The following is a 26,950-nucleotide window of genomic DNA, read 5'->3' on the forward strand; positions in this document are numbered from 1 at the left end:
TCACACATCTATGCATGTTGTTAACAGAATACAGCTGGTCTGTGCCTAATTTAGGCAGCGGGATCTACACCACGTTTTACTTGGCGTAACTGCCTGTGACTTAAATTTAGTTGCGCAGACAAGCACTCAGTGTATTCTACAATCTACATGGAAATTTAGGCTTATTCTATAAAGTACACCTAGATTTAGGTGCACTTTATAGAATATTTATTTATTTAGATTTTGCTCGCACCTTTTTCAGTAGTAGCTCGAAGTGAGTTACATTCAGGTACACTGGATATTCCTCTGTCCCAGGAGGGCTCACAATCTAAGTTTGTACCTGAGGCAATGGAGGGTTAAGTGGCTTGCCCAAGATCACAAGGAGCAGCAGCAGGATTTGAACCGGCCACCTCTGGATTGCAAGACCGGTGCTCTAACCACTAGGCCACTCCTATGCCTAGGTGCATTTTATTTCCACATGGATTTTCAGGCACCATATATAGCATTTAGTCCTAACCATGTAAGGTAACTGGGCAAATCGGATCGCAGAAAACGCAGTCCGTCTTTGTCCGGTTAAGGGCTGAATATTGGTCTTAACTGGATAAGTTCCGTCCATCTGTACATATGAGGATATTCAATGCCAGTGAGTAGACCTGGCCCGGTATCAGGACATAAAGCCACCAGTTAAATATTTACCCCTATATATATATAATGTAGTTGCCAAGCTATCTCTAGGGTTTGCACCTGGGTGTCCTACTAAAAATCACCCCTTCCCCATCATTGATGAATATTCCTGGCTCAAACCCCACTAAAGCTAAACTGACCACAGATCAGCTTTGCAGTTCAGCCCATAACTTTCTTACCAAGAAGTACTCTGGCATTCAGTCATTTATCTCCAACCACTTAGGCTATAATTTTTATAGGTGGCTTATCAAATAAAACAAACCATAACCTATAACTGCAAAAAAATCACTTAAGAAGACAGAATCCAGGAGCTCTAGAGATAGATGGGAAAAGATGGGAAGCCAGAAAGGTTGTTCTACACAAGCTTCCTGTCCTTATACAGTCCCAGAAGTCAGCAGAAAGTACTGGTTAATTCCAGTCACAAGGCAAGGAGAACAGGGTCACTAGGAACCTTCTGCAATTAAAGCAATGTTTGGCCAAGTGTTCTGCTGGTTCTGGCCAGCTCCATGCAGTAGCTTTGCCAGCAGCACTAATAAGAGAGAAATGAGTTACATAAAATACAAAACAAGTATCAGGCCAGACACGTTTTAGCATCCCAGTGAGTTATCACTGTCCCAGCTCTACCCAGTACCAGCTGTATCCCAGAGACAGACACGGAGTCTGTTCTCCCAGTACACCATCAGTGCCCTGCCCAATGCCAGGCTAAGCCAAAAACATTTTCTGTGAAGACACGGCATAGCATAGCAATGCTACAGCTGCTCTTTCAAAAAAAAACTCTCCAGACGGAAAAATGGAGCACGTTCTCTGGGTTTTCTGTTTCCACAAACACTGTCATTCATTCTCATTTGCAGTCATATACAAACAGGAATACAGCCTGAGAATGGCTGACAATACATATGACACAATGGGCAAGGTGAACATCTGGCATAGAAAGTACATTTTATTTCATTTCTTTTTCTTTTAGATTTTGGATCACAGCACAAAAGGTTCACAGTTCTGGATCACAGAAGAATGGTTCACATACTGGAAATGAAAGCACAGGGAATTCGTTTTCTCACGTACGTAGTTATGGTTCTAAAACATTCAAGTGTTCTCCGTTTTCTACAGGGATTAATGCTTTCTTAGTTTTTATTTCTCAGTTGATGGAACATACATTACAAATGGTGAGGCCTCTCTGCTCAGAGAGACCCCAAGACAAGCCGGAAGTCAGGCAGTGTATGGGGTTTGGATGCTTTTTTGACTGGCACTTTAAAATAAAACTATGACTGTCAGAGAGGGTGACACAGAGGCACACGGGTGAGCTGGCTCATCCTGGCCTATGTTTTTCAGGAGAGGTCTTATTCATTTCCAGTGCTCCCTTCCTAAATCGGAGCCAAGTTTTTCAATTCAGAAATGCCATATGTCTCTCCACTGGCACCCACTTAGCCTCTTCTCCAGCATATTTATAAAAATGTTTCATTGCTTTTTCCAGGGGCCACTTGCCACCATTCTGCTCCCAAACAAATGCTCCTCTTGATTCATGCCCATGCATTCTGTTTTGTGGATCGACCTGGAGTTACTTTTGTGGTGAAACTCGGGGTGTCTTTCTCCTGAGCCTGGGCTGCAACAGGGAATCTTTCTGTATAGTACAGGATCCCACTTATTCCCTAGATCACCTTCCATACTCTGTAGTGGCTAAAACTGTACAGCATATTTACAAATCAGATTCCCCAGCAGTGAATAGGACATATTCTACTAAAAATCTAGTAGGATAGGAGATGTCTCGCTCTACAGCTCATGTTGCTACTGCATGCTCCTACTAAGAAGGGGGTCCCTTTTGCTAAGTTGTGTTAAGTGCTAATGCATGCCTAATGCAGCAAAAATATGGAATACCGTGAAGCGCACTCAGGTGTCCTGCTATGACTTGCAAATCTGCGTAAGCTAAATAAGTTTTCAGGGGGCGTGTAAGGGGCAGAAAATGGGTGTTCCTGCACTAACCAGTTAGCACATCTACATTACCGTATGCTAACTAGTTAGCGCATAGATGCTGTGGGAGCCCTTACTACCTATAAGATGCGTGGCGATAAGTGTTCATGCAGTAATTTTTATAAATGACCACGTACTAATGGCAGCATTAGCACATAGCCATTAATGCAAAAAAAAAAAAAAAGCCATTATTACAGCCATGGTAAAATTGGCCTTAGCTTGCAGGAATGCCTATTGTTACCGCAGCTTAGTACAAAGACCTCAAGGGGAGCTGCCTATAGAATATACACAGACTAAAGAGATGTTAATAAACTACTGCTATTTTATTATTCTGTTATTTATTTTCTCTTTTTACTTTTGGCCCCTTTATATGGTACTTCTTGTTTATATCGTTCTTGTATAAATCGTCATGCCAATAAAGTTTTCTAGATCTAATAGTGCTGGGTTGTTTCGCTTAAGGGCAACTTGCAAAAGTTAACCTTCCTTTTAGAATTTCAAGACTTACTGAAGCTCTGGTTCTAGTAATGATTTTTGCCAGTCACCCAACTTTAAGAATTGCACTTCCCTGCAGCTGGAATCCGAGGGGCTCTCCAGCTTCACGGAATCTATCTCAGCCTACCAGAACAATCATTTCAGGAAAACAAGCAATATCTTTCCACTCAAACTCTGCTGGGCAAACCCATGTACACACAGATATAGGACTGCTACTACAGAGGGTCTCAGTTTTCCTCCACCATTTGCATACAACTGGCCAAGGAACCAAGGTAGAAGTAATGGCAGAAGAGACAGCCCTTAATACATCAGCAGGTGTTGCTGTGTCTGGACAAAAGAATGACTGCCAACTTACCCAGTTCTCATAAGAACATTTTTAGATCAGTCCTGGTTTTTAACACATCCCCAGTGCCGTGTGGGATTGTAGTCCCCGATTCTAACCAGTGAAATCAGTACTGCGGTCCCGTAATGCATCAGGATAGGACTGTCAGAAATCCAGGACTGACCTAAAATGTCTTCACTGGAACTAGGTAAGTCGCTAGCTATGCAATAGCAGCCTGACCTCCCAGAGCAGACGTCCCGAGGCCTTGAAAGAACTTAAGCCTTACCTCTATATTTTTGCCTGCAGGTAAGGAGGTCATTTACTAACGGTTAGCATACACTATCTATTGCAGGACTCATTTTATTCCTATATTTTTTTTAATATACCTTGTACATTCTGATGAATGAGCAGAATATACACGTTAAAATGTTTTAGTGCACACTGATCATTAGTAAATGGCCTCCTAAGTGCATTCTAGATGTATGCAAACCCTGCCAGTCTATGGCACTGATCAAGGCCAGTCAGAAAGGTGGGCAGTAGGTACTGTTTAGTACAGGAATACTTGTTTCCAGGCATCAGCTGTCAGAGGTTACAGGAGTTGAGCTGCTACAAGGGGAATGGAAGTGTTGATGATTTCTCGGTCATCAGTCATTACAATAGCCTCATGGTTTAAAAAAAAAAACAGACAATCTTATTGTCTGTTATTAATAACCACTAGCCCTTCTTTACAGCACACATTGACTATTAAAGTTTGAAGTCCTACCCTTCTCAGTGAGTAAATCTTGCACTGTAGGCTCTGCTTTTCCAACCACCTCCTAATACCCACTCTATGTGCTCTGCTATCAGCAGAAACTGTCCGTATGCAAGGCTGTGCCACCTCAGACTACACTATTTTTAGATGTTGTTATCTGCGACACTCTGCCTTTCTGGTGCCCAAAAACTCAGGGGTGATTGACTTCCTCTCCCGCCCACTCCCTTAACTGACCTTCAGAATTTCTATATGTTTTTTTTTTAATTTTTTTAAAAACCCACTCCAGGGTATGCTGATTTCCCATACATATGAGTACAATCCCCAAAACACTACATGAAAACAAATACAGTTCAAGGAGTGAGTGGCCAGAAATAACACAAAGGACATCACACAGAGAGCAAACAGACACATACCACTAAGAAGGCACAAGAAGCCAGGCAGTTCCCAGAATGCATTGATGCAGAAATTAAACACTGGTTCAGGCTAGAAGGCGGTGACCTGGAGTTAGTTAGCCCAGCCTTGGAGAATGGAAGAGCAGAGGAACAAGAAGTGGAAGCCTAAAGTCAGTCCTAATCCTCTGACGTGTCTTCACTGATGCATTTGGGCACTGTAAGTGATTATTTCAAAGGGAAGAGGCAGGTGTACAAATCCCACAATACACTGGCACACAAGTTCAGACACCAGCACTGGAGAAGGATTTCCCTGGTAGTTATGGAGTTGGCACAGAATGGTATAGCCCAGTGAGCCCCCCCCCCCCCCCTCTTTCAGCCACGCAGTAAGGTTACCATGTCAGGGCACTTAGATACATAGAAATAAAGGTTAACAAAACACATTGTAACTAAGACTATTTTACTGCATTACAGTTAGCTGTGGATCAACATTTGAGCTTAACATATCAGGATTGTTTGTTGACTTTTCTTCCTCTGTATCTTAATACCAAGAGGGAGTCCCCAAATCCTACAACCTGCAGCATGGAATGAGGGGGGGGGGGGGGGGATGAATCTGCACAGTGTGAATCTGCAGTAAGGAACTTAACAGGTAGATATTTTGTTTCTTCAAAGATTGTACACAAAGTCAAAAGAAAAGACACAGTGTTACCGTCAGAGAGCGGCCCTGGATTTGGGGCACTCGGAGATTGCGGCAGTGCCAGCACAAGGATGCCGGAGCCGCAGCCATCAGGGAAAGGTTATTGCTGAGTCTTGGTAATCTCCAGATAGGCAGTGCATGAGAAAACAATCTTCTTCGCCCAAGTACTAGGTACAGAACTAATTTTCTGAAAACTGAAAAGCTGACAAATGCTTCCAGGTCATCAGGACAGGCTAAGTGCATCCCATTGCATGCTGGGTCTTGTAGGTCTAATTTTCCTCCCCCCCCCCCCCCCCCAAAAAAAAAAATCCAGGCCTGCAAGTCCCAGCATGCAACACAGCTGGAGTTTAGTGATGAAAATACTTCACGAGCTGCTGAGCTTAAGATAGAGAGATGTACGGTAGACCCAGACAACAAAAAAAGTGACATAACATTACACTTTCAGTCTTTACACAATCCCTGGGTGCTGTAATTCTAAGATTCCTTCCAGAACTACTACCAGCTCAAGGTAAATTTGAGGGAGGAGGAGGAGGGTGTTCTCCCATAAATGGCTCACTGTTCTACTAACTTCCTATTGGGTCACCATGCATCTCTCCTTCCTCCCCTAGGAAACTACCTCCTGTTGGTCTGACACAGTTGTGTATGGCTTCACCGGTATTGGGAAAAGAAAGACAACAACGGTTACTAACAGAACATCATCGTCAACAACTATTCCTAGAACTACGGTCATTATACAGCATACACAGACATGAAGGAATTCTGACAGATATGGTACTGCATGTGGGCTCATTGCATAGGAGACCTCCATTCTCCTACTCCCCACAAGGACATGTCGCCCTCTGAAATTCTCTCTTTCTTGTTCTCAGTTGCATTTGTGGTCCAAGGGTCTGTCATCAGGTCTCCGCATCTATGGAAGCCAGAGGGACACAAACAGGTCAGTTTCAGGGGCACCTCTAGGACCACCCACTAAAATGTCTCACACAGCACTCGATCTGTTAAAGGAACAGGTATAGGACAATCAGTTTAATAGCTTCTCGCTCATTAACAACCAGTGCCACTACCAATTAAACACAGTCTCTCTGAACATTTCAAAGGCAGGAATGGAACAGTTCTTAAAAGGAAAAGGTCATGAATTCGTGGAATGGCCTCCTGGTGGAGATGAAAACTGTATCTGAATTCAGAAAGCTTGGGACAAGTACACAGGATCTCTAATGGAGAGGAAGGGATAGCAGATGGCATGGATGGGCAGACTGGATAGGCCATATGGAGGGGCATTTTCGATATGATGTCTAAGTCCGACTTGGGATGTTTTGCAAAAAAATGTCCAAAATCTAAATAGAAAAGGTCATTTTCAAAAACGAAAAGTGTCTATCTTTTTTTCTGAAAATACTGTGTTGAACAAGGTTTTGTGATTTGGACGTTTTGTTTTTTGCAAAACGCACAAAATCAAGCCATTGGGATGTAGGAGGAGCCAGCATTTTTAGTAGACTGGTCCCCCAGACATCCCAGGAGATAAATGGGGCACCCTAGGGGGCACTGCAGTGGACTTCAAAAACGTGTTCCCAGATACATATCTCACCGTTGCTCCCTTAATTTGTCTGCTGAGCCCCCCCAACCCCCCCAAACCCCACTACCTCCAACTATACACCACTACAATAGCCCTTATGGGTGAAGGGGGCACCTATATGTGGGTACAGTGGGTTTCTGGTGATTTTTGGAGGGCTCACAGTTTCCACCACAAATGAGACAGGTAGACGGAGGTAGGGACCAGAGTCCCCCACTCCATAGTGCACTGCACTGCCCACTACACTACTCCAGGGACCTGCATGCTGCTCTAATAGACCTGACTCTAACATCTGAGGCTGTCATATAGGCTGAGAAGTCATATTTTTATTCACATTTTTGGAGGGTGGGAGGGGGTTAGTGACCACTGGGGGGGGTATTGAGTGGTCACCCCTGATTCCCTCCAGTGGTCATCTGATCATTTAGGGAACCCTTTTGTGCCTTATTTGTTATGAAAACAGGTCTAGCTCAAAACGACTTAGTTTTAGTCCTGGACGGTTTTGTTTTGTTCCATTATGGCTGTAAAACGTCCAAGTCTTAGGAACATCCAAATCCCGCCTTAAACACGCCCCGACACGTCCCCTTGTGTTATGAATGCACTTCTGACGGACTTCATAGAAAAATATCTAAAAATTGGTTTTGAAAATATCGATTTGAACGTTTTTCTGGCTTTATGCCACTTTCTAGGTGTTTTTCTCTTTTGAAAATGAGCTCCATGGTCATTCTCTCAAACAATTAATTATTACCTGAATTGGTTATTACTGTACTCTGTTTATCATTAACTTTCTCTTTGCTTCATGTACAATTTCTCATTCATAATAGATTTTCTAAATGTTAAACATCCATAGCTATTCCAGTAAGTTTATGATATTGTATTATAAAATTGGATTCTTACAACAAATTACTTTCTCATGCATTATTCTTTGTTATGCATCCTATACTGTTTATTGTAAGCCACATTGAACTCAAACTTGTTTGGGATAATGTGGGATATAAATGTCACAAATAAATAAATAAATTATCTGCTTTCATTTTTTTTCTATCAGATTGATATTGAAAGTGATTTAACCAACCGGTTAATTCACTTGTGTGGGGCTATCCACTGATACTCAGTGGCACTTAATCAGTTACTACCAATTGAATATCAGTACTAACCACTAAAGTAAAAAAACGACAATTTTGTGAGTGGTCTGGGGGCAGAGTTGGCACTTACATGGATAAGTGCGGATATTGAGCGCCTAACTGCCCCTAGGTTAACCAGACAATCTCACCACATAAAACTCAGTCCAATCTTCATTCAGTTTCGCTTAGGCAGTTAAGTGCTGACTATCACACTTCATAAAAACCTAGGAACCTTATGGGAAATGGCAAGGCTTTCAAGAGGAATAAGACTGTGCTGTTTATTCAAGGTGTCTAGTAATGGGATGAAGGATTTTGGCCTCTAGGGAGGGACGGGTTTGCAGTTATCGGAAAGTGTTTTGAAGGTTGATATTTGACATGCTGTTAATGAAAGAAACATTATGGTCTGAACTGAATTAGATTGGTTGTAAGATTATTTTGAAAACTCCAATAAAAATAAACATTTAAGAACTAGCCAGCCGCATAAACCCAGATATTCAATGCTGATGCCTGGACATGGCCCAATATTGAATATCTGGGCATAACACCAGCAGTGAACAAAAAAATACTGACCGCCAGTGGTTGAATATTTACCTCTATTTTCTTAGAGCTCTGTGTGGGCAGTAAAGTGAGAATAATGTCACCATGGATTGGGACAAGATTGGCTTTCCTTGTGCTCCCACTGAATGGGGAAACACTTCACGTGGACACCATGTACTCCAGGATCAGACAAGAAATCGTAGGGAAAGTCACCTGAACCGTGCGGCAGGTACCAACCCAGCAATTCAAGAAGGGTGAATTCACCTGCACTATGTGGCAGGTACAACCCCCAATGACCCTCCTGGACAGACTTGATGGGTCATGTTGGTCTTTCTCTGTCCTGATTTACAAGGATGCGTAGCCTGAGACCACTCACCTTAGAACTGTACTTCATTTCTCTGCTTTCTGTGCTCCTCGTGCTGCAAAGACAGTGAGACATATGGGACTGAATAATAATTACTCAGACACTGGGGCCCTGATATTCAGACCGTGGGAGATAGCCAGGCTGTCTTCCCGTGGTCTGCGTTGAACCAGGATATTCAATTCCAGACCGTTTCCAGTAACTGGCATTGAATAGTCAGGTTTTTTTTTCAGCCAGTTTGAAAGTAACCGGCTATGTCAATTTTCAGACATAGCCTTGTTATCTTTAAACTGGACAAAGATATACCAGGGTTTGATGTGGCCAAATATGCCCGCCAAACCCGGTTCAAAAATCAGTGGACAGCCGATTATATTGCTTGATATAACCAGTTATCCACCAGCCACCAACCATGGATATTCATCGGAGGATAGCCGGTTATCCCCTGCTGGATATCGGTGGATAGCCAGTTAAGTGCTATTTAACTGGTTAGCATCTGTTCCGACTGGTTAAACAGCGCTAAATATCAGGTGGTGGGTTTGCCACCTTCCTGCAGTACAATGAAAGCGGTTTACAGATTATATACAGGTATGTTCTCCATTGCTAGTGGGCTCACTATCTAAGTTTTGCACCTGAGGCAATGGAGGGTTAAGGAGCTTTAGTGGGAATTGAACCCAGTGTCCCTGGTTCTCAGCTCTCTGCACTTACCATTAGGCTATTCCTTCACACTGCAAGAGCCCAGTATGCTTCCCAATCCAATATACAGAGCTTCCCAAAGTGATTAGTACTAGTATACATTTGTGTCCTGTTTTCTGATGAATGGTCCTTGATTCTGGTGCCATATGACTCAGGGCTCTGTCTCTTTAAGGAAGTCTCTTTGGGCACTTGGCATACTCCGGCTTCCTTCCCCACTACAAACCTTGTCAGGTCCTAAGAAAACATTGGGCCTGATATTCAAAATGGTTTAACTGGGAAGGCGAGACTCCTGCCTGGTTAAATTCTGCTGAGCGTGCGAGGATGGGATATTTAGCGGCACCTAACCAGATGAATATCTTATTTAGCAGCACCTAACCAGATGAATATCTGCGCTGACCCTCGCAGTATTTGCTGGTTAGTTGAGGGGACAGAGTCTCGGCAGAGCTGGGAGTTCTGCAGACAATGGAAAAATTCAGTGCCGGTGTTTTCATAGCTACCTGGACAAGTAAAATTACATAAATAGGAGTCCCAACTTTACCCGGTTAGCTATGTGGATACGGAACTGAATATTTGGTCAAAGACCTGAAGACTATTGTGTGCATGTATGCACTATAAAAAAAAAATACTGTGCCTTACTGAAAAATAGTATGTGCATGCATGCACTATATAAAAATAGTGTGCAGACTTCCTGAAGAATGTCCTCTATTGAAGACTAGTATGTGCGCGCGTGCGTGCGTGCATGCATTCTATAAAAAGCGTGCACTCTCTCTGAAGAGTGCATACTATTTACAACATTACACCTGAATGAAACTTTTTTTTTTAATTCCCGTAAATGACTAAAGAAAATGAAAAGTTGCACCTAATACCTCCACCCTTGCCAAGGCAAGTGGGTTAGTGTGCTGATAATAAAGTGTAGCTCACATATTTAAAATTACAAGTCTGGAAAGTCAAACTAGTGTCAACAAGAGGCAATTCTGTAGAACTAGAACTAGGAGGATGAGCAGATGGAACCTGTTCTACAAAGGGACACAGGTACCTACTTTCCTTTACAGAATGCCTAAGTGGGTATTAACGTGCCTAAAATGTACGTGTGAGAACTTGTCAGCTACAGAGCTGGTATAAGTGCGAGGACCTACATGCATAAAATATGCACATAAAGTGGGAGTCCTGCCTATGTCCTGCCCATGACCTTCTCCCTATATAATCATGTACTGCGTAAGTGAAGAAGGCATTTTCAGAATAGCGCTTAGGCAGAATGCTGGCATATACACGTGTAATGCCAACGAATAATAACAGATCTTAGACCCAACAGTCAATATAAAAGATGTCTTTATAAACTCCGAGATGACCATGTTTCATATGTTCTGCATCGGGGTGTCAACTGAAAGATCAAAATAGTTTAAATCATGTTATTAGTCATTTACAGATGTTAAAAGCATGTATTCAACTTGAATTAAAAAACAATATTTGCATACCAGAAACAATTAATCAGTGTCCCTATAGTTCAGTTGCAGTGCAGTGTTCACAATACTCTATCAATAGACTTGTCAAAGTCAAAATTAAATATCTCAGATACCCAATTCATTCCTAAACTTCAGGCAACTCCTTTACTATGCTTCATTAAGTGCTTCTTTTCCAGCCTACAAACACCTGTGTGGTTCACAATTTCTATAAGTCTTATCTTTATTTATCATTCACATTATTAAATGCCATTCAAAATTATTTACAAAGAATCAAATGATCATTGCCATCCTAACAGCCATGATAAATCTACTATGTAGGAACTCAATGCTTACTTTACTATGATTTGTCAACACTTATTCAAAAATAAAAATAAAATAAAATGTTTCCATCATTATACGCTATCATGGATTCATCCCCTTAGCACAGCAAACTTAATTTTATCATTCAAAGGACTGTATTCTCCCCCCCCCCCCCCCCCAAATAAAAACCCCGAAATACAAGAGAACCAGTTCCTTTAAAATGAATTTATCTTGTTGGGCAGACTGGATGGACTGTTCAGGTCTTTATCTGCCATCATTTACTATGTTACTATCCAGCTCATTTTCGAAGGAGATCGCCGGCCATCTTCCGACACAAATCTGGAGATGGCCAGCGATCTCCTGAACCCGGCCAAATCGCTATAATGGAAAGCCAATTTTGGCCGGAGCCAACTGTTTTCCATCGCGGAGCTGTCCAAACTTCAAGGGGGCGTGTCGGTAGGGTAGCGAAGGCAGGACGGGGCGGGACGGAGGTGTGGTACGAGATGGCTGGCTTTGCCCGATAATGGAAAAAAGAAAGCCAGCCTTGATGAGCATTTCGCCGGCTTCACTTAGTCCCTTTTTTTTCCGGACCAAACTTCAAAAAGGTGCCCCAACTGACCAAATGACCACCGGAGGGAATCGGGGATGACCTCCCCTTACTCCCTTAGTGGTCACCAACCCCCTGCCACCCCCCCAAAAAATTTTTTTGCCAGCCTCTATGCCAGCCTGAAATGTCATACCCCTGAGAGCAGTATGCAGGTCCATGGAGCAGATAGTCCTGAATTCAGAACTATGATTGCTGTATGGTTTGTCGAAATTTGAACATTACCTCTTTATCTGATTTCATTGCGCCGGCTACCTGTAGCCTATAGCATTAAATATAAATTGTTGCTTGTTCATATGTATTTGTAACAGGACTCTTTTCTGTATCTGAGTTCTGGACTGCACCAATATGTTCGATCTCACACACTGCACTCTGCAACTATTTGTAGACTTGTAGTACTGGACTTTTGTACTTTCTGTCTTAAAAAGCATGAGAACGAGTATTTTCATTGTTCCTGGTCCTCTAGAGTGGAACACATTGCCATTGGAGATTTGGCATGAGAGAAACCTGACAGCTTTGATGCTGGCATATGGATTGTTTTGACTGGACCGACAGCCACTGTTTTGACATAATGTGCCTGCATTTCTAGCTTTAGTGAAGATTGATTTTTATTGTCAGTGTTGTTTGCATTTATGATGCTTGTTCTCCACTCTGGATAAGGGTGGAGTATAAATAATAAATCTAAATTCCATAGTAATTGTCTTGCCCATAATCCCAAATGTAAGCTGACAGGCTTTAAAAGAGATGAGATGGACAACAGGAACGGTTCTATGTATCCTTGGAACAAGTTGAGAAAAACCTTATCATTAAAAAGCAGGGAAAAGGATGAGGTTTGAGACTAAGGGACCATTTTACAAAGCTTATCACAGCAAAGAAAGGCTTACTGCAGGGCGCGCTGAGGCGTCCCATGGTAATTTGGGGATGTGCATGCACTACCCTGCACTAAAAATAACATTTATTTTAGTGCTCCGGCAGATCTGGGGGTGGAGAGTGGTTTTGTTCTGCACTAATTGGTAAGGGCATGGGTATTACTGCGTGTTAACTGATTGGCACAAATTTAGTGTATGAGTCCCTACCGCCTACAAAATTCATGGTGGTAGGAGCTCACGCACTAATGGCCTTGTGCTAATAGGCACACAATCCAAGGAGTAGGGTAAACTGGATCTCCAAAGAACACAAGGGAGACGCAATTTTTTTCCTACGATTGAGACATTCATTTGTGTCCTACTGAAGCAAATTGTTACTTAGTAGCACGTCCTGTTTCCCGTGTATTACATTGGATATACTATTTTATCCCACTGCACACCACAACTTTCAGACTCCTGAGGCAGGCGCTTATGCGCCAAAACATGGCCGCTGTGTTGAGTCTTTAGTGTTTTCCAATAAATTCTTACATATAAGAACTATTGCGTTTCCCTTGGGTTCTTCAGAGTTCCAGTTTAGCCTTCTCCTTGGATTGTATGTTCTACGATCATAGGGACAGAGTGTTCCTTCACTTATTGTGGTTGATGTCTCCCCCGCCCTCCCATGTGCTAATGGGAACATTACTGCATGGCCATTAATACTAAAAATGCCATTTTACCCCTGCAATATAAATGACCTTATTGCGAAGGAACGACCAAAGTAAGAGTGCACTAAGGCCACTTTTTACTGCTGTTTGGTAAAAGGGTACCTAATAAAAAGACAATGAGGATATATATTTACAGAGGATGATGCCACTTTTGAAAAGCACAGAAAAAGAACAAGAAGTGATTGAGAAGTGTACCATCATCCCTCAGCCCCCTCTTTTTAACTCTCCTCCACCACAGAATAATTTATAAAAAGACTAGTAACGAAGGCCCGTTTCAAATTGCAATGAAACGGGTGCTAGCAAGGTTCCCCTCCATCCCTTCGTGTCTCCATGTGTCCCTCCCTAGTCCCTCCCGAGTTCCAGACCCCCTCCGTCACAATAGTATGCCCCCTTCACGGCCCTCCCACTGAGTTTTAGACTCCCCGCTCCGTCGGATTAGAACCCCCTCCCTTGGCGTTACTGCCGGGGCCCCTCCCCAGTGGTGTGACCCTGTGGAGACCATCTTTACCTACGGAAAACCTGGCCCAAAGCCTCTGCGTACATGTACTGACAGAGGTGAAGTTCTTTTCAGGGCTGCGGGGCGTTCTTTATTGAAGGAGCATCTGTTGACGTGTCTGTGCGTGCGTCTGATGTCAGACACACGCACAGAGACGTCAGATACTCCTTCATCAAGGCACGCCCCGCAGCCCTGAAAAGAACTTCACTGCCATCAGCACAGGGACGCAGAGGCTTCGGGCCAGGTTTTGCGGAGGTAAGGTAGTCTCGAAAGAGTTGTGCGAGGGGGGGGCAGGCAGTAACGCGAAGGGAGGGGGTTCGATTCGGAGGGAGGGGGAGTGTGTAAGTGCTTGTTAGGGGTGTGACAGGCTTGAAGTGGGAGGGATGGAGGGAGTGACATGTGTGTGGGTGGGGGCTGGCGTGTTGATGGCCATCTGTGTTGTGCCCTCGACATCATGAAGTTTGACGTGAGGGCGGGGAACACAGAGATGGTGAGCTTCATGGCTTCACCACCATGAACTAACGAACCCTTGAGGGAGTGTGCAGATGGCTTCAGCAGGTTTTGTCTTCAGAATGTTGAGGTAGCGTTTTATGTACAGATGGGGCGTGGCTGAGGGCGAGTCTATGAGTGAGGGTGACTGGTCCTCCTGATAGCCTAGCCTACGAAGGCTACAGGAGTTCAGTGCTTCAGTGCCTTGGAGTGAGCTTCAGAACATTCGAGGTGGGATTTATTTATATAGATTTCTTAAAGGACAGGATATGGGGAAGGTGCTATCCATCAGTCACTTCCAAAAGAATTGATTTAGAAAAGAAGAAAGCGTTCTTACTTATGAGAGGAATGGGGAGAGAAGAAATCAGAACACACCTCGTCAGCTAACGTAATCCATAGTTAATGTATCAGATAGAAAACTATTGAAGGATGAAGAGAACATTTTGAGAAAGGTTCTTTTTGTCCCTACACCAAAAGATAATGCTTTCAATGCCAGGACTGACCTATTCAAATTTTTTAGGAAACTCAAAATCATTGAGTTTTTTTTTTCAAGAAAACTGGCAGCTTTGAGTGAGACCAGTGTTGTAAGAAGAGAATCCAAATGGGATCACTAGGTCCTCCAAACCCTTTCATTACTGTGTTTGAAAAAATTGTGTTAAAGTCAGTGATCATAAAAAGAAAAGATCAAAGACGTATTACAGTTTAACTAAGGTAGAGAATTTTGCATAACAGGTTCTTTAAAATTGCCATTAAGCCAGCTGATAAAGACAACACAGTGGTAACTGTGAATAGGGTTGATTATCAAAAAGAAAAGCTGCATCAGCTGAATGAAACCACTTTTTATACTAATAAAAAACAATGCAATGAATACACTTAAAAAAAAACATTCTCCATTACAGACATTGGTACGTATCATTAGCAAAAAAGAGGCTACCTTTCTTAAAATTACCCAAACTACTTATGTATTACAAAAAATACATAAATCCTTACCATCTCTACCAGGTGGACCCATTATATTTTGTTGTTACATTTGTACCCCACGCTTTCCCACTCATGGCAGGCTCAATGCGACTTACATATTGTATACAGGTCCTTATTTGTACCTGGGGCAATGGAGGGTTAAGTGACTTGCCCAGAGTCACAAGGAGCTGCCTGTGCCTGCAGTGGGAATTGAACCCAGTTCCCCAGGACCAAAGTCCACCACTCTAACCACTAGGCCACTCCTTAACATTCTATGTAGAAGCCTGCCCTTGCAGCCGCGCAGGCTTCTGTTTCTGTGAGTCTGACGTCCTGCACGTACGTGCAGGACGTCAGACTCACAGAAACAGAAGCCTGCGCGGCTGCAAGGGCAGGCTTCTACATAGAATGTTGCTGGTGGAATAGCAACATTAACATTCCATGTAGAATCTCAAATAGTAGCAACAGAATCTCCAATAGTAGCAACATTCCATCTAGAATCTCCAATAGTAGCAGCATTCTATGTTGTTGTTACATTTGTACCCCACGCTTTCCCACTCATGGCAGGCTCAATGCGACTTACATATTGTATACAGGTCCTTATTTGTACCTGGGGCAATGGAGGGTTAAGTGACTTGCCCAGAGTCACAAGGAGCTGCCTGTGCCTGAAGTGGGAATCAAACTCAGTTCCTATATCTACCACCGGGTCAATTCATGGACAAATTAACCTCTTACTAACTCTATCATTAACATTTTAGAGAACCTCAGATGCATTCATAATTATGTCCTTCTTGTTACTATGGATAAAGAATCTTTGTACATCTGCAACACTTCACTACCAAAGATCGTATTGGACATTATCAAACCCTCCTTACCTTTAACCCCACGTGCCTAAATCTTATCTTCCCTATTCCATCATAACATCTTTTGTACTTGTTCCCTACCAGACATGAGCCTGCAAATAGGTGGGAAAATGTGGGATGCAAATGTAACAAATAAATAAATATACCCTAATTGGAAGCTACTGACATCATTAAACAGGTCTTGAATAAAAAAGAATTACCTCATAGGATACTGACTGAGTTCATTTTAGAACTGATGTCTATAGCATTAACTGATTGCAAGCATGACAACTGACATTTTGCCAACTTATATGTTGGTAAATTTGAGTATATCTATTTAGAGGCTAATCCCTTCAAACATTCTTTGATATTGTGGAAAAGGTACATTGATGACATCTTCGTGATACAGAAATACGATCTAGATGACCTAAATGATTTTCACGTTTAGCTTAACACCAGAGATGTGAATTTGACATTTCAAATGAATGTTGATAAGAAAGACTCCCCTTTTAGATATCATGACAGGATATGAAAATAGATCTTTCCACACAAGAATATATTGAAAGCCTACAGATGTGAAGAAGATTATTTGTTAGAAACTGGGTAACATTCTAGGGAAGGGGAGCTCCACTTTAATCAGGGTGGAACTAGGCATCTTTAAAAAGGAGATAAAACAGCTTTTAAACTAGAAGCTGGTGGAAAGCCAACAGTCACTCGAGACAGCATGGTTCAGAAGGGGATATCTTTGAAGACAATGCAGTTTGGGCATCCCATTAAGGAGGTTCCAATAGCGGCAGACTTGAAAGATTGCAAATTATGTCGACTGCTGAGCAAGTTGTTAATTGAAACAAAAAGCATTGTCATATAGTAGAAGCATAAAAACAAGATGAGAGAAAATGGAAAGATAGATATAATAGGCAGCTCTGAGACCTGAACGAAGGAGGCTAACCAATAGGACATTGTCATACCAGGGTACAAATTACAGCAATTCACAGTGACAAATTATCCCCCTAATTCTATAAAAATCAGCAAAAAATGCACATGCAAATTTGGGCACACAATTTAATTGAATGAGCTAATTAGTGCCAATAATTCAATTGTTGGCACTAATTAGATTTAAATGGAATTTATGCACCTAAATTTTATGGGTGAGAAAAAAAAGGGCATAGAAATGGGAGGGTCATGGACGGAACAGGGGTGTTCCTAGCATTTACACATGTTGCTATAGAATAAGGGGGATACACACCCAATTTAGGCATGTACATTTGTACCATGTTTCAGTTGCAGGCTTATTTTCGAAAGAGGAGGACACCCATCTTTCGACACAAATCGGAAGATGGGCGTCCTTCTCCCAGGGTCGCCCAAATCGGCATAATCAAAAGCCAATTTTGGGCATCCTCAACTGCTTCCCATTGCGGGGACAACCAAAGTTCTCGGGGGCATGTCGGAAGCTTAGCAAAGGCGGGAATGGGGCGTGCTTAACACATGGGCGTCCTCAGCCGAAAATGGAAAAAAGAAGGGCATCCCTGAGAAACACTTGGCCGACTTTACTTGGTCCATTATTTCATGCGACCAAGCCTCAAAAAAGTGTCCTAACAGACCAGATGACCACCGGAGGGAATCGGGGATGACCTCCCCTTACTCCCCCAGTGGTCACTAACCCCCTCCCACTCTCAAAAAAACTTTAAAAAATATTTTTTGCCAGCCTTTTTGCTAGCCTCAAATGTCATACCCAGCTCCCTGACAGCAGTATGCAGGTCCCTGGAGCAGTTTTAGTGGGTGCAGTGCACTTCAGGCAGGTGGACCCAGGCCTCCCCCCTACCTGTTACACTTGTGGTGGTAAATGTGAGCCCTTCAAAACCCACCACAAACCCACTGTACCCACATGTAGGTGCCCCCCTTCATCCCTTAGGGCTATGGTAGTGTTGTACAGTTGTGGGGAGTGGGTTTTGGGCAGGTTTTGGGGGGCTCAGCACACAAGGTAAGGGAGCTATGCACCTGGGAGCAATTTGTGAAGTCCACTGCAGTGCCCCCTAGGGTGCCCGGTTGGTGTCCTGGCATGTCAGGGGGACCAGCGCACTACGAATGCTGGCTCCTCCCACGACCAAAGGGCTTGGATTTGGTCGTTTCTGAGATGGGCGTCCTCGGTTTCCATTATCGCTGAAAACTGGGGACAACCATCTCTAAGTTTGACCTAAATGTTGAGATTTCAGTGCCATATATAGAATTCACCCTTATATCTTAAAGAGGGCCTTGAATCAAATAGAATAAAAGTTCTGCAGGATACAAAATACACATTGAAATCCTTATGAATAGATATTGCATGTGCAAAAAGGAAAATAATAGTGATAGAGGTATACTACTCTCCACCTGATCAGAATGAACAGACAGATTTTGAAATATTACCAGAAATGAAGGAAGTTAACAAATTAGAAAAAACAATCATAATGGGTGATTTGAATTACCTAATATTGTCTGTGTAAATGTAATGGCAGGGCATGCTAGGGAGGTAACGTTATGAAATAAAATAGATACTTCATGGAGCAGGTGGTTCAAGAACTGACAAGGGGGGGCATGCAAAAGATCTAGTCCTTAGTGGAACATGGGATTTGGTGAAAGAGGTAGCAGTGTTAGGGCAACTTGGCAACAGTGAAGTGAAGAAGGCTATTAGAGCTAAAAAAAAAAAAAATCAGCCTTCCAAAAATGGAAAAATGATCCAAATGTATATATTAGGAAATGGCATAAGGAATGGCAAGTTAGATGCAAAGCACCAATGAAGAAGGCAAAAAGAGAATTTGAAAAGAAACATGTCTTACAGGTAAAAATACATAGTAAAAACTTTTTAAGGTACATTCAAAGCAAGAAGCCAGTAGGAGAACCAGTTCGGCCATTAAATGATGAAGGGGTAAAAGGGGCACTTGGGAAGGACAAGGCCATAGTGAAGAGGCTAAATAACTTCTTTGCTTCTGTCTTCACTGAGGAAGACGTGCAGGAGATACCCATGCTGGAAATGGTATTTAATGGTAATGAGTCAATGACCTGGAAGATGTTAGAGGGCAAATTGACAAACTAAAGAATAGCAAATCAACTGGACTGGATGGCATTCATCTCAGAATACTGGTAGACATAAAAAATGAAATTGCAGATCTATTATTAGTAATTTGTAACCTATCTTTAAAATCAAGTGTGGTATCTAAAGATTGGAGGGCAGTCAACATAACACCAATTTTTTAAAAGGGTTCCAGAGGTGACATTTAAAAAAAAATGGAGAAAATATTTCTTCACTCAGCTTTTAAATAAGCTCTGGAATTCATTGCCAGAGAAAGTAATAAAAGCTGTTAGCAAAGGAGGATTTTTAAAAAGTTTGGACAAATTCCTAAAAGAAAAATCCATAAACCATTATTAAGGTGGACTTAGGAAAATCCATTGCTTTTTCCTGGGATAAGCAGCATGGAATCTATTTTGCTTTTTTGGGATTCTGCCAGGTACTCGTGACCTGGATTAGAAAGAGGAAACTGAGCTTGATGGCCCTTTGCTTTGTTCCAGTATGGCAATGTTTATGTACTTATACACATGTTCAAAAATGGATGATTTTGAGAGAAAGTCTAACCTGATGAGGAAGAGATTTAGTGATAGATGATATCCAGATATGGGTATTACAAAGGCATACAAGAGAGCCAAATCTACTGACAGAAAGAATTGTTGAAAGAAGATTAAGAAGGTAAAGAATGAAAAATTAATTTGCACGCAAAGGTTTAAAAAACTATCCAAACAGCTTACAAAGGTCATCAAGGAATACAGGCATGTAATACAAAATCTGGAAACATGTCACAGTGGCACATAAAAGGGAAAGGAATATGAGGGCCATGTTGATCAACATTGTGATAAATACAGGACATGCCTTGACCGGACCTAGCCACCAGAGGGAGCTCTTATGGTGAAAGACTGCTGTAATGACCTGAATGGAGCCACTAGAGGGCACTCAGGAGTAAAAGAAGCCTGCTTAGATGAGTAGCGACTACTAGAGGGCATTCTAATGGTAGAGGCCCTTGTGTTATTTTGTAGAGGCCACTAAGGGGAGCCCTGCCACAAAGATAGCCCTGACACAGATAGCTGGGGAGTGGGAGGGGCAAAGGTTACTGTGTGCTAAGTAAAAGGGGATGGCCAGTGGCAGAAGATAGGAATAGTTCCCTTCAGAAGGCAAGCCCATTGGAGAAGGTTCTCTACGTTTTCCAGAATATAGGAAGCAGCCTTATAAAAATGTCTTTTCTCAAGAAGAGAAGAAGCCCTCCAAGTAGAATGCTAAGTAACTGATGACTGGATACCAAAGGAAAGGATTTATAAAGGAAGCAAGGTACTTACCTGAAGTCTAGAATAATGGGAAGGCTAACGAACTTTGATTTGATCCCAGTGTGGAGGGAACACTTTGAGCCTTGGTACTTATCTGAAGTCTAGAATAATGGGGAGGATAAGGAACTTTGATTTGGCCACAGTGTGGAGGTAACACTATGAGCCTTGAAATAATACTCTTCAACAGCGGGGTGGAGGTGAAGTAAAGTCCTGTCCAAGGGGTGGTGGCTGTTTTAATCTGAGACCCTCATCTCCCAGTGAAGGGCTCAGTTGAAAAAAGTGTAATGAATTGTTTTTTGAAAGAAGAGTAGTACCCCTACAGAGTGGCTAGCAGAAGTTAATTGGAGTGGATTTGTATTTAGAATGGTTAATTTGCATATTCTGGGAAGCTTGCTAACCTAGTATTATATAATTGACCCACACAGGGCTCAGTGGAGGAGTGCTTGTTAAAGTGTTTGGTGCAAGAAGAGTACCCCTTCAGAGTAATTAAAGTATAGCCTGTAAGAGAAGATTTGCCTTCTGAGTAGTTTTTTGCATATTTTGTGAAGCCTGTTTGTCAAGTGTTATTCTCTAGAAGGTGCACCAGGTGGTGCAAGGAGGGTAACAGAGCTGTAACCTGTTACTGGAAAAGCCTTCAGAAGGGGGATGTTGGATGAAATAACAGATCTTATGATTTTTCACCCCGAGTTAAAGGGGAGCCTCTGAACTCTAGAGTAATAGGAAGGTGAAAGAATTTTGTTGTGGCTACAGTGTGGAGGTAATATTGTGAGCTTTGAAATAAGACTTTAATATCTGCAACTGGTGATGGAGGTAAGTCCTGTCTTTGGGGTGGTGGCTGTTTTTATCTGAGACTCTCATTTTCCAGTAGAGGCAGGGCCGGTCTTAGGGCGAGGCGACCGAGGCGACCACATAGGGCCTCGCGCTCAAGGGGGCCCTGCGCGGTGCACCTGAAGTGGCCCCATCCCAACCACCCGAGCTCCAGTCCCCCCTCCCTTTGGATTTTAAAAGTTACCTCGCATTGATGTCGGGACGGGTTACAGCACCGGCAGGTAGCAGCAGCAGTCAGTGAAAAGCATGCGAGCTGCTCAGTGCTTCCTTTCCTTCGCTTAGCTCTGGTCCCGCCCTTGTGAGCTGAGCGAGGGAGAAGCGCCGAGCAGCTCGCATGCTTTTCACTGACTGCTGCTACCTGCCGGCGCTGTAATCCGTCCTGACATCGACGAGGTAACTTTTAAAATTCAGGGGGAGGAGGGAGGGAGCTGGGAAGAGGGAGGGGGGTCCTTGGAGCTGGGAGGGGGGAGGAGGGGGCCTTTGGAGCTGGGAGGGGGGCCTTTGGAGCTGGGAGGGAGGGGGGCCTTGGAGCTGGGGGCCCTGGGGGGGGAAGCCCTGGAGCTGGGGGCACTAGGGGGGAGGGGGCCTTGGAGCTGGGAGGGAGCGGCTCAGAGGGAGCAGCGGCCGGCCCTGGAGCTAGGGTGGGGGCGGGGCTAGGGTGGGGCCCCATCAAATTGGTCTGCATAGAGCCCTGCACTTGCTATGACCAGCCCTGAGTAGAGGGCTTAGTTGAAGAGGTTATAATGAATTTTTTGTTGAAAGAGTAACCTCTACAGAGTGGTTAGCAGAAGCTAACTAGAGTGGATTTGCATTTAGAATTTGCATATCCTGGGAAGCCGGCTATCCTAGTATTGTACAACTGACCCACACGTTTCCCAATGGAGGACTCAGTTCAAGAGTGTTTGTTAAAGTATTTGGTGCAAGGAGAATACCCCTTCAGAGTAATTAAAGTATAGCCTGTGCGAGATTTGCCTTCTGATTGGTTAATTTACATATCCTGTGAAGCCTGTTTGTCAAGTGGTATTCTCTAGACTGAGCACCAGGTGGTGCAAGGAGGGTAAGAGAGCTGAGACCTGATATCAGGGAAGGCTGCTGGATGTTAGATGAAATAACAGATCTCCTTATTATTCACAGGAACTTGGATGGAGTACTGTGAGTTTTGAAATAAAGTTCTTAATAAGTGGAGAACAAGCTTGTACAGTAGCAGTGAAGGTAAGTCCTGTCCAAGGGGTGGTGGCTGTTTTTATTTGAGGCTCAGTTGAAGACAGTATAGTGAATTGTTTGTTGAACGAAGAGTGACCTCTACAGAGTGGTTAGCAGAAGCTAATTGGAGTGGATTTGCTTTGAAATAAAACTCTCAATATAAGCACCTGCTGGCAGAGGTAAGTTCTGTCCAAGGGGTGGTGGTTGTTCTTATCTGAGACCCTTATGTCTCAGTAGAGGGCTCGGTTGAAGAGTGTTGTGAATTATTGAAAGAAGAGTAACCCCCCTACAGAGTGAATTTGCATTTAGAACGGTTTGGTTAATTTGCATATTCTGGGAAGCGCTAACCTAGTATTGCATAACAGACCCATAATGACCCACAAATTCCCCAGGGCTTGTTGAAGTGTTTGGTGCAAGAAGAGTACCCCTTCAGAGTAATTAAAATATAGCCTGTGAGAGAAGATTTGCCTTTTTTGCATACCCTGTGAAGATTCTTTGTCAAGTGTTGTTCTCCAGACAGAGCAGCAGGTGGTGCAAGGAAGGTAAGAGAGCTGTGACCTGTTACCAGGGAAGCATTCAGAAGGGGGATGTTGGATGAAATAACAGATCTCTTATGATTAAACACTCTGAGTTAAAAGGGAGCCTCTGAAGTCTACAGGAATGGGGCGGAAAAAGAATTTTGATGTGGCCACAGTATGGAGGCAATACTGTGAGTTTTGAAATAAAAATTTTAATAACTGGTGGTGGCTGTTTTAATCTGAGACCCTCATTTCCCAGTAAAAAAAAAAAACATGTCTAAAGCGCTACCAGGGTTACGCAGCGCTGTACAATTTAAACATGGAAGGACAGTCCCTGCTCAAGGAGCTTACAATCTAAAAGACAGGTGTACAATCTAAAGACAAGTGTACAGTCAAAAGACAAGTGAAGAGTCCGTCTGATAGGGCATACTATATTACACGAAAGGTTAGGTGCCGAAAGCAGCATTGAAGAGGTGAGTTTTAAGCACAGATTTGAAGATGGGTAGGGAGGGGGCTTGGCGTAGGGGTTGAGGAAGATTGTTCCAGGCATAGGGCGAGGCAAGGCAGAATGAGCGGAGCCTGGAGTTGGCAGTGGTGGAGAAGGGAACTGAAAGGAGGGATTTGTCCTGTGAGCGGAGGTTACGGGCGGGAACATAGGGGGAGATGAGGCTAGAGAGGTAGTGAGGAGCCGCAGACCGGGTGCATTTGTAGATAAGGAGGAGAATCTTGAATTGTATGCGGTATCTGATCAGAAGCCAGTGAAGTGACTTGAGGAGAGGGGTGATGTGAGTATATCGGTTCTGGCGGAATATAAGACGTGCGGCAGCGTTCTGAACGGATTGAAGGGGGGATAGATGGCTAAGTGGGAGGCTGGTGAGGAGTAAGTTGCAGTAGTCAAGGCGAGAGGTAATGGTAGTGTGGACGAGAGTTCGTGTGGTGTGCTCAGATAGGAAAGGGCGAATTTTGCTGATGTTGAAGAGGAAGAAGCGACAGGTCTTGGCAGTCTGTTGGATATGCGCAGAGAAGGAGAGGGAGGAGTCGAAGATGACACCGAGGTTGCGGGCAGATGGGACGGGGAGGATGAGGGTGTTATCAACTGAGATAGAGAGTGGAGGAAGAGGAGAGGTGGGTTTAGGTGGAAAGACAAGGAGCTCGGTTTTGGACATGTTCAGCTTCAGGTGGCGGTTGGACATCCAGGCAGCTATGTCGGATAAGCAGGCCGATACCTTGGCCTGGGTCTCCGCGGTGATGTCTGGTGTGGAGAGATGTAGCTGGGTGTCATCAGCATAAAGATGATACTGAAAACCATGAGATGAGATCAGTGAGCCTAGGGAGGAGGTGTAGATTGAGAAGAGAAGGGGTCCAAGGACACATCCCTGGGGAACTCCAACAGATAGTGGTCCATCTAGCCCAGTAGAGTGCTTAGTTGGAGTATGATAATTTTTTTTTTTTTTTGAAAGAGTAAGCCCTACAGAGTGGTTAGCAGAAGCTAATTGGAGTGGATTTGCATTTAGAATTTGCATATCCTGGGAAGCCAGCTAACCTAGTATTGTATAACTGACCCACTCGTTTTCCAGTGGAGGGCTCAGTTCAAGAGTGCTTGTTAAGGTGTTTGGTGCAAGAACAATAGCCCTTAAGAGTATTTAAAGTATAGCCAGTGAGATTATCGCAGAAAAACATAAACACTGTAAACCTGCCTTAGTCCCACCCAGAACATGTCTCCAACATGCCCCCTTGAGATTTAGACCACCTGAATTGGCCACTGCTGGAAGCAGGATACTGGGCTAGATGGACCTTTGGTTTCACCCAGTATGGCTATTCTTATGCTTTTATGTTATGCATAGAAAAATGTCTTAAAACTTAGTTTTGAATATAGCGATCTGGATGTTTATACGCATGTGCTATTTTGTGCTGGGTTTTTTAAAGATGTTTTTCTGTTTCAAAAATAAGCCCCTTAATTTTGATTCTGATATTGACAGAATATTGTGAACATTTAACTGTGACACTATAAGGACATTGATGGATTGTTGTATTGCCGTTTTTTTTTTAAATGGCATTTCAAAATAAATAAACAAGAAGATCTTGGTTAAGAAAGTGAGAAACAGGAAAAAGAAAACCCATTATATACAATGAAAATAACTTAAACACATGTTTATTCACATCTTCAAAGAAATGAAGCAAATTGGTGAGGCAAGACTTCCCTTGACTGAACTCATGTTGACTTTATTCCATTAAACCATGTTTGCATGTGTTCTGTAATTTTATTCTTTATACTAGTTTACACTATTTTTCCCGTCACTTAAGTCAAGGTTACTGGCCTGTAATTTCCTGGATCACCCCTGGAAACCTTTTTAAAAATTGGCGTTACATTGGCCACGCTCCACTCTTCAGGCATTACGGTTGATTTTAACGACAGGTTACAGATCACTAACAGCAGATCAGGAATTTCATGTTTGAGTTCTTTCAAATATAAGATGATTTTCGCCTCTTCTTTCCGCTACTGGTGTGCTAAATACTGGAATGCTGTTCCGCAGCACCTCAAAATGCAAATGGACCACATCCTGTTGAAAAAATTGCTGAAAACTTACTTATTTGTTAAAACGTACTCCCCTAGTTACTCTGCCGATTGATATTCCCATCATGATTCCCCACTCTGCTTAGTTCCCCATTGTTAGCTACTGCTCCCCTTGTCTATTCTTTGTCGACCTTACAGTATTTTCTTAAATTGTAAATTTTCCTAATTATACTGTAAGCCACATTGTGCCTGCATGTGTGGGAAAATGTGGGATACAAATGAACAATAAATAAATAAATAAAATAAATAACTGTCCTGGTCTCTCAAACTATCCTCCATCTGTAGGGGAGGAAAGCAAGAAAATACACAGCATATATTAAAGAAATTAAACATAAGAAAGATAAATAGCACAATGCTCAGCTAATCTATTATAGCCGGCATAATCCTAGATTACCTAAAGCTGCTCTTGGATATAGGTAGAGCGATTGGTGCAGAGATGATCCTAGTGGCAGTTTATTAGCCAAAAACAAAGACAATTTTAAAGGCTCAAAAATGTCTATACTTTACTAGGCATTTACAAGGATAATGGTAGCCCCTCTCTGCAAAAGAAACTGCTACCTTTTTGTTTTGTGTAGCACGGGCTACATCTGGAAATACCCAGATTTTTAACCCATAAATACAGCTTCTCTATTGAGAAAAAAAAAAACGTTCTCAAAATTCTGTCTCGATCGGTGTCCAAAGATAAAGTCACTATCAGAGCGAAAGGAGTTGCTTGCAGCTCACTTGAGGTTTTCCAAAAATGTTGTTAAACCCATTTTTTCAACATCTATTACTGGTTCCGAAGAAGCAGGAGAAACTCGAGAGGCTGGAGGTTTAATTTTTACTGGTAAATAATAAGCCTTGACTATAAAAGGATGACCAGTTTCTGTGATTTTCAAATCTTACATCAGCATAGAAATGTTTAGGAAGTATATGTTGCATTTGGTACTTTAGGAAAGTTTATCAGATGCAAATGACTTCACATTGCATTTCCCATACTTTCAATGTTAGGATGTAGTAAAAAGTTCTCTTTCATTTAAGCAGTTTTGTTGGAAATTAGCTTCTGCTTGAATCTCTACTTTCTGGACACGTGCATTAATAGAATTCAGCTCTTGTTGTCGAGTATTAAGTTTTAAATAAAATCCTGGTTTTGCAGGGATTGAGAGGTAAACTGTAAGGACAAAAGTTTACCTAATTTATCAATGGCTGTCCAGATAGAAG

The 26,950-nt window shown here is 42.8% G+C and overlaps 1 protein-coding gene across 1 annotated transcript in view; it reads right to left on the reverse strand.

The window, feature by feature from the left end:
- Window positions 1–26,950, reverse strand: part of LOC115482152 — a 140,322-nt gene that overhangs the window by 24,905 nt on the left and 88,467 nt on the right. The window contains exons 7-9 of the mRNA XM_030221724.1: window positions 26,474–26,630; window positions 8,878–8,920; window positions 3,134–3,243 (exon numbers count right to left, since the gene is read on the reverse strand). Coding sequence (XP_030077584.1) covers window positions 3,134–3,243; window positions 8,878–8,920; window positions 26,474–26,630 — 310 coding nt within the window. The remainder of the gene's footprint in view (window positions 1–3,133; window positions 3,244–8,877; window positions 8,921–26,473; window positions 26,631–26,950) is intronic.

The sequence above is a fragment of the Microcaecilia unicolor genome, chromosome 12, assembly GCF_901765095.1.
Source record: "Microcaecilia unicolor chromosome 12, aMicUni1.1, whole genome shotgun sequence".
Classification (NCBI taxonomy): Eukaryota; Metazoa; Chordata; class Amphibia; order Gymnophiona; family Siphonopidae; genus Microcaecilia; species Microcaecilia unicolor.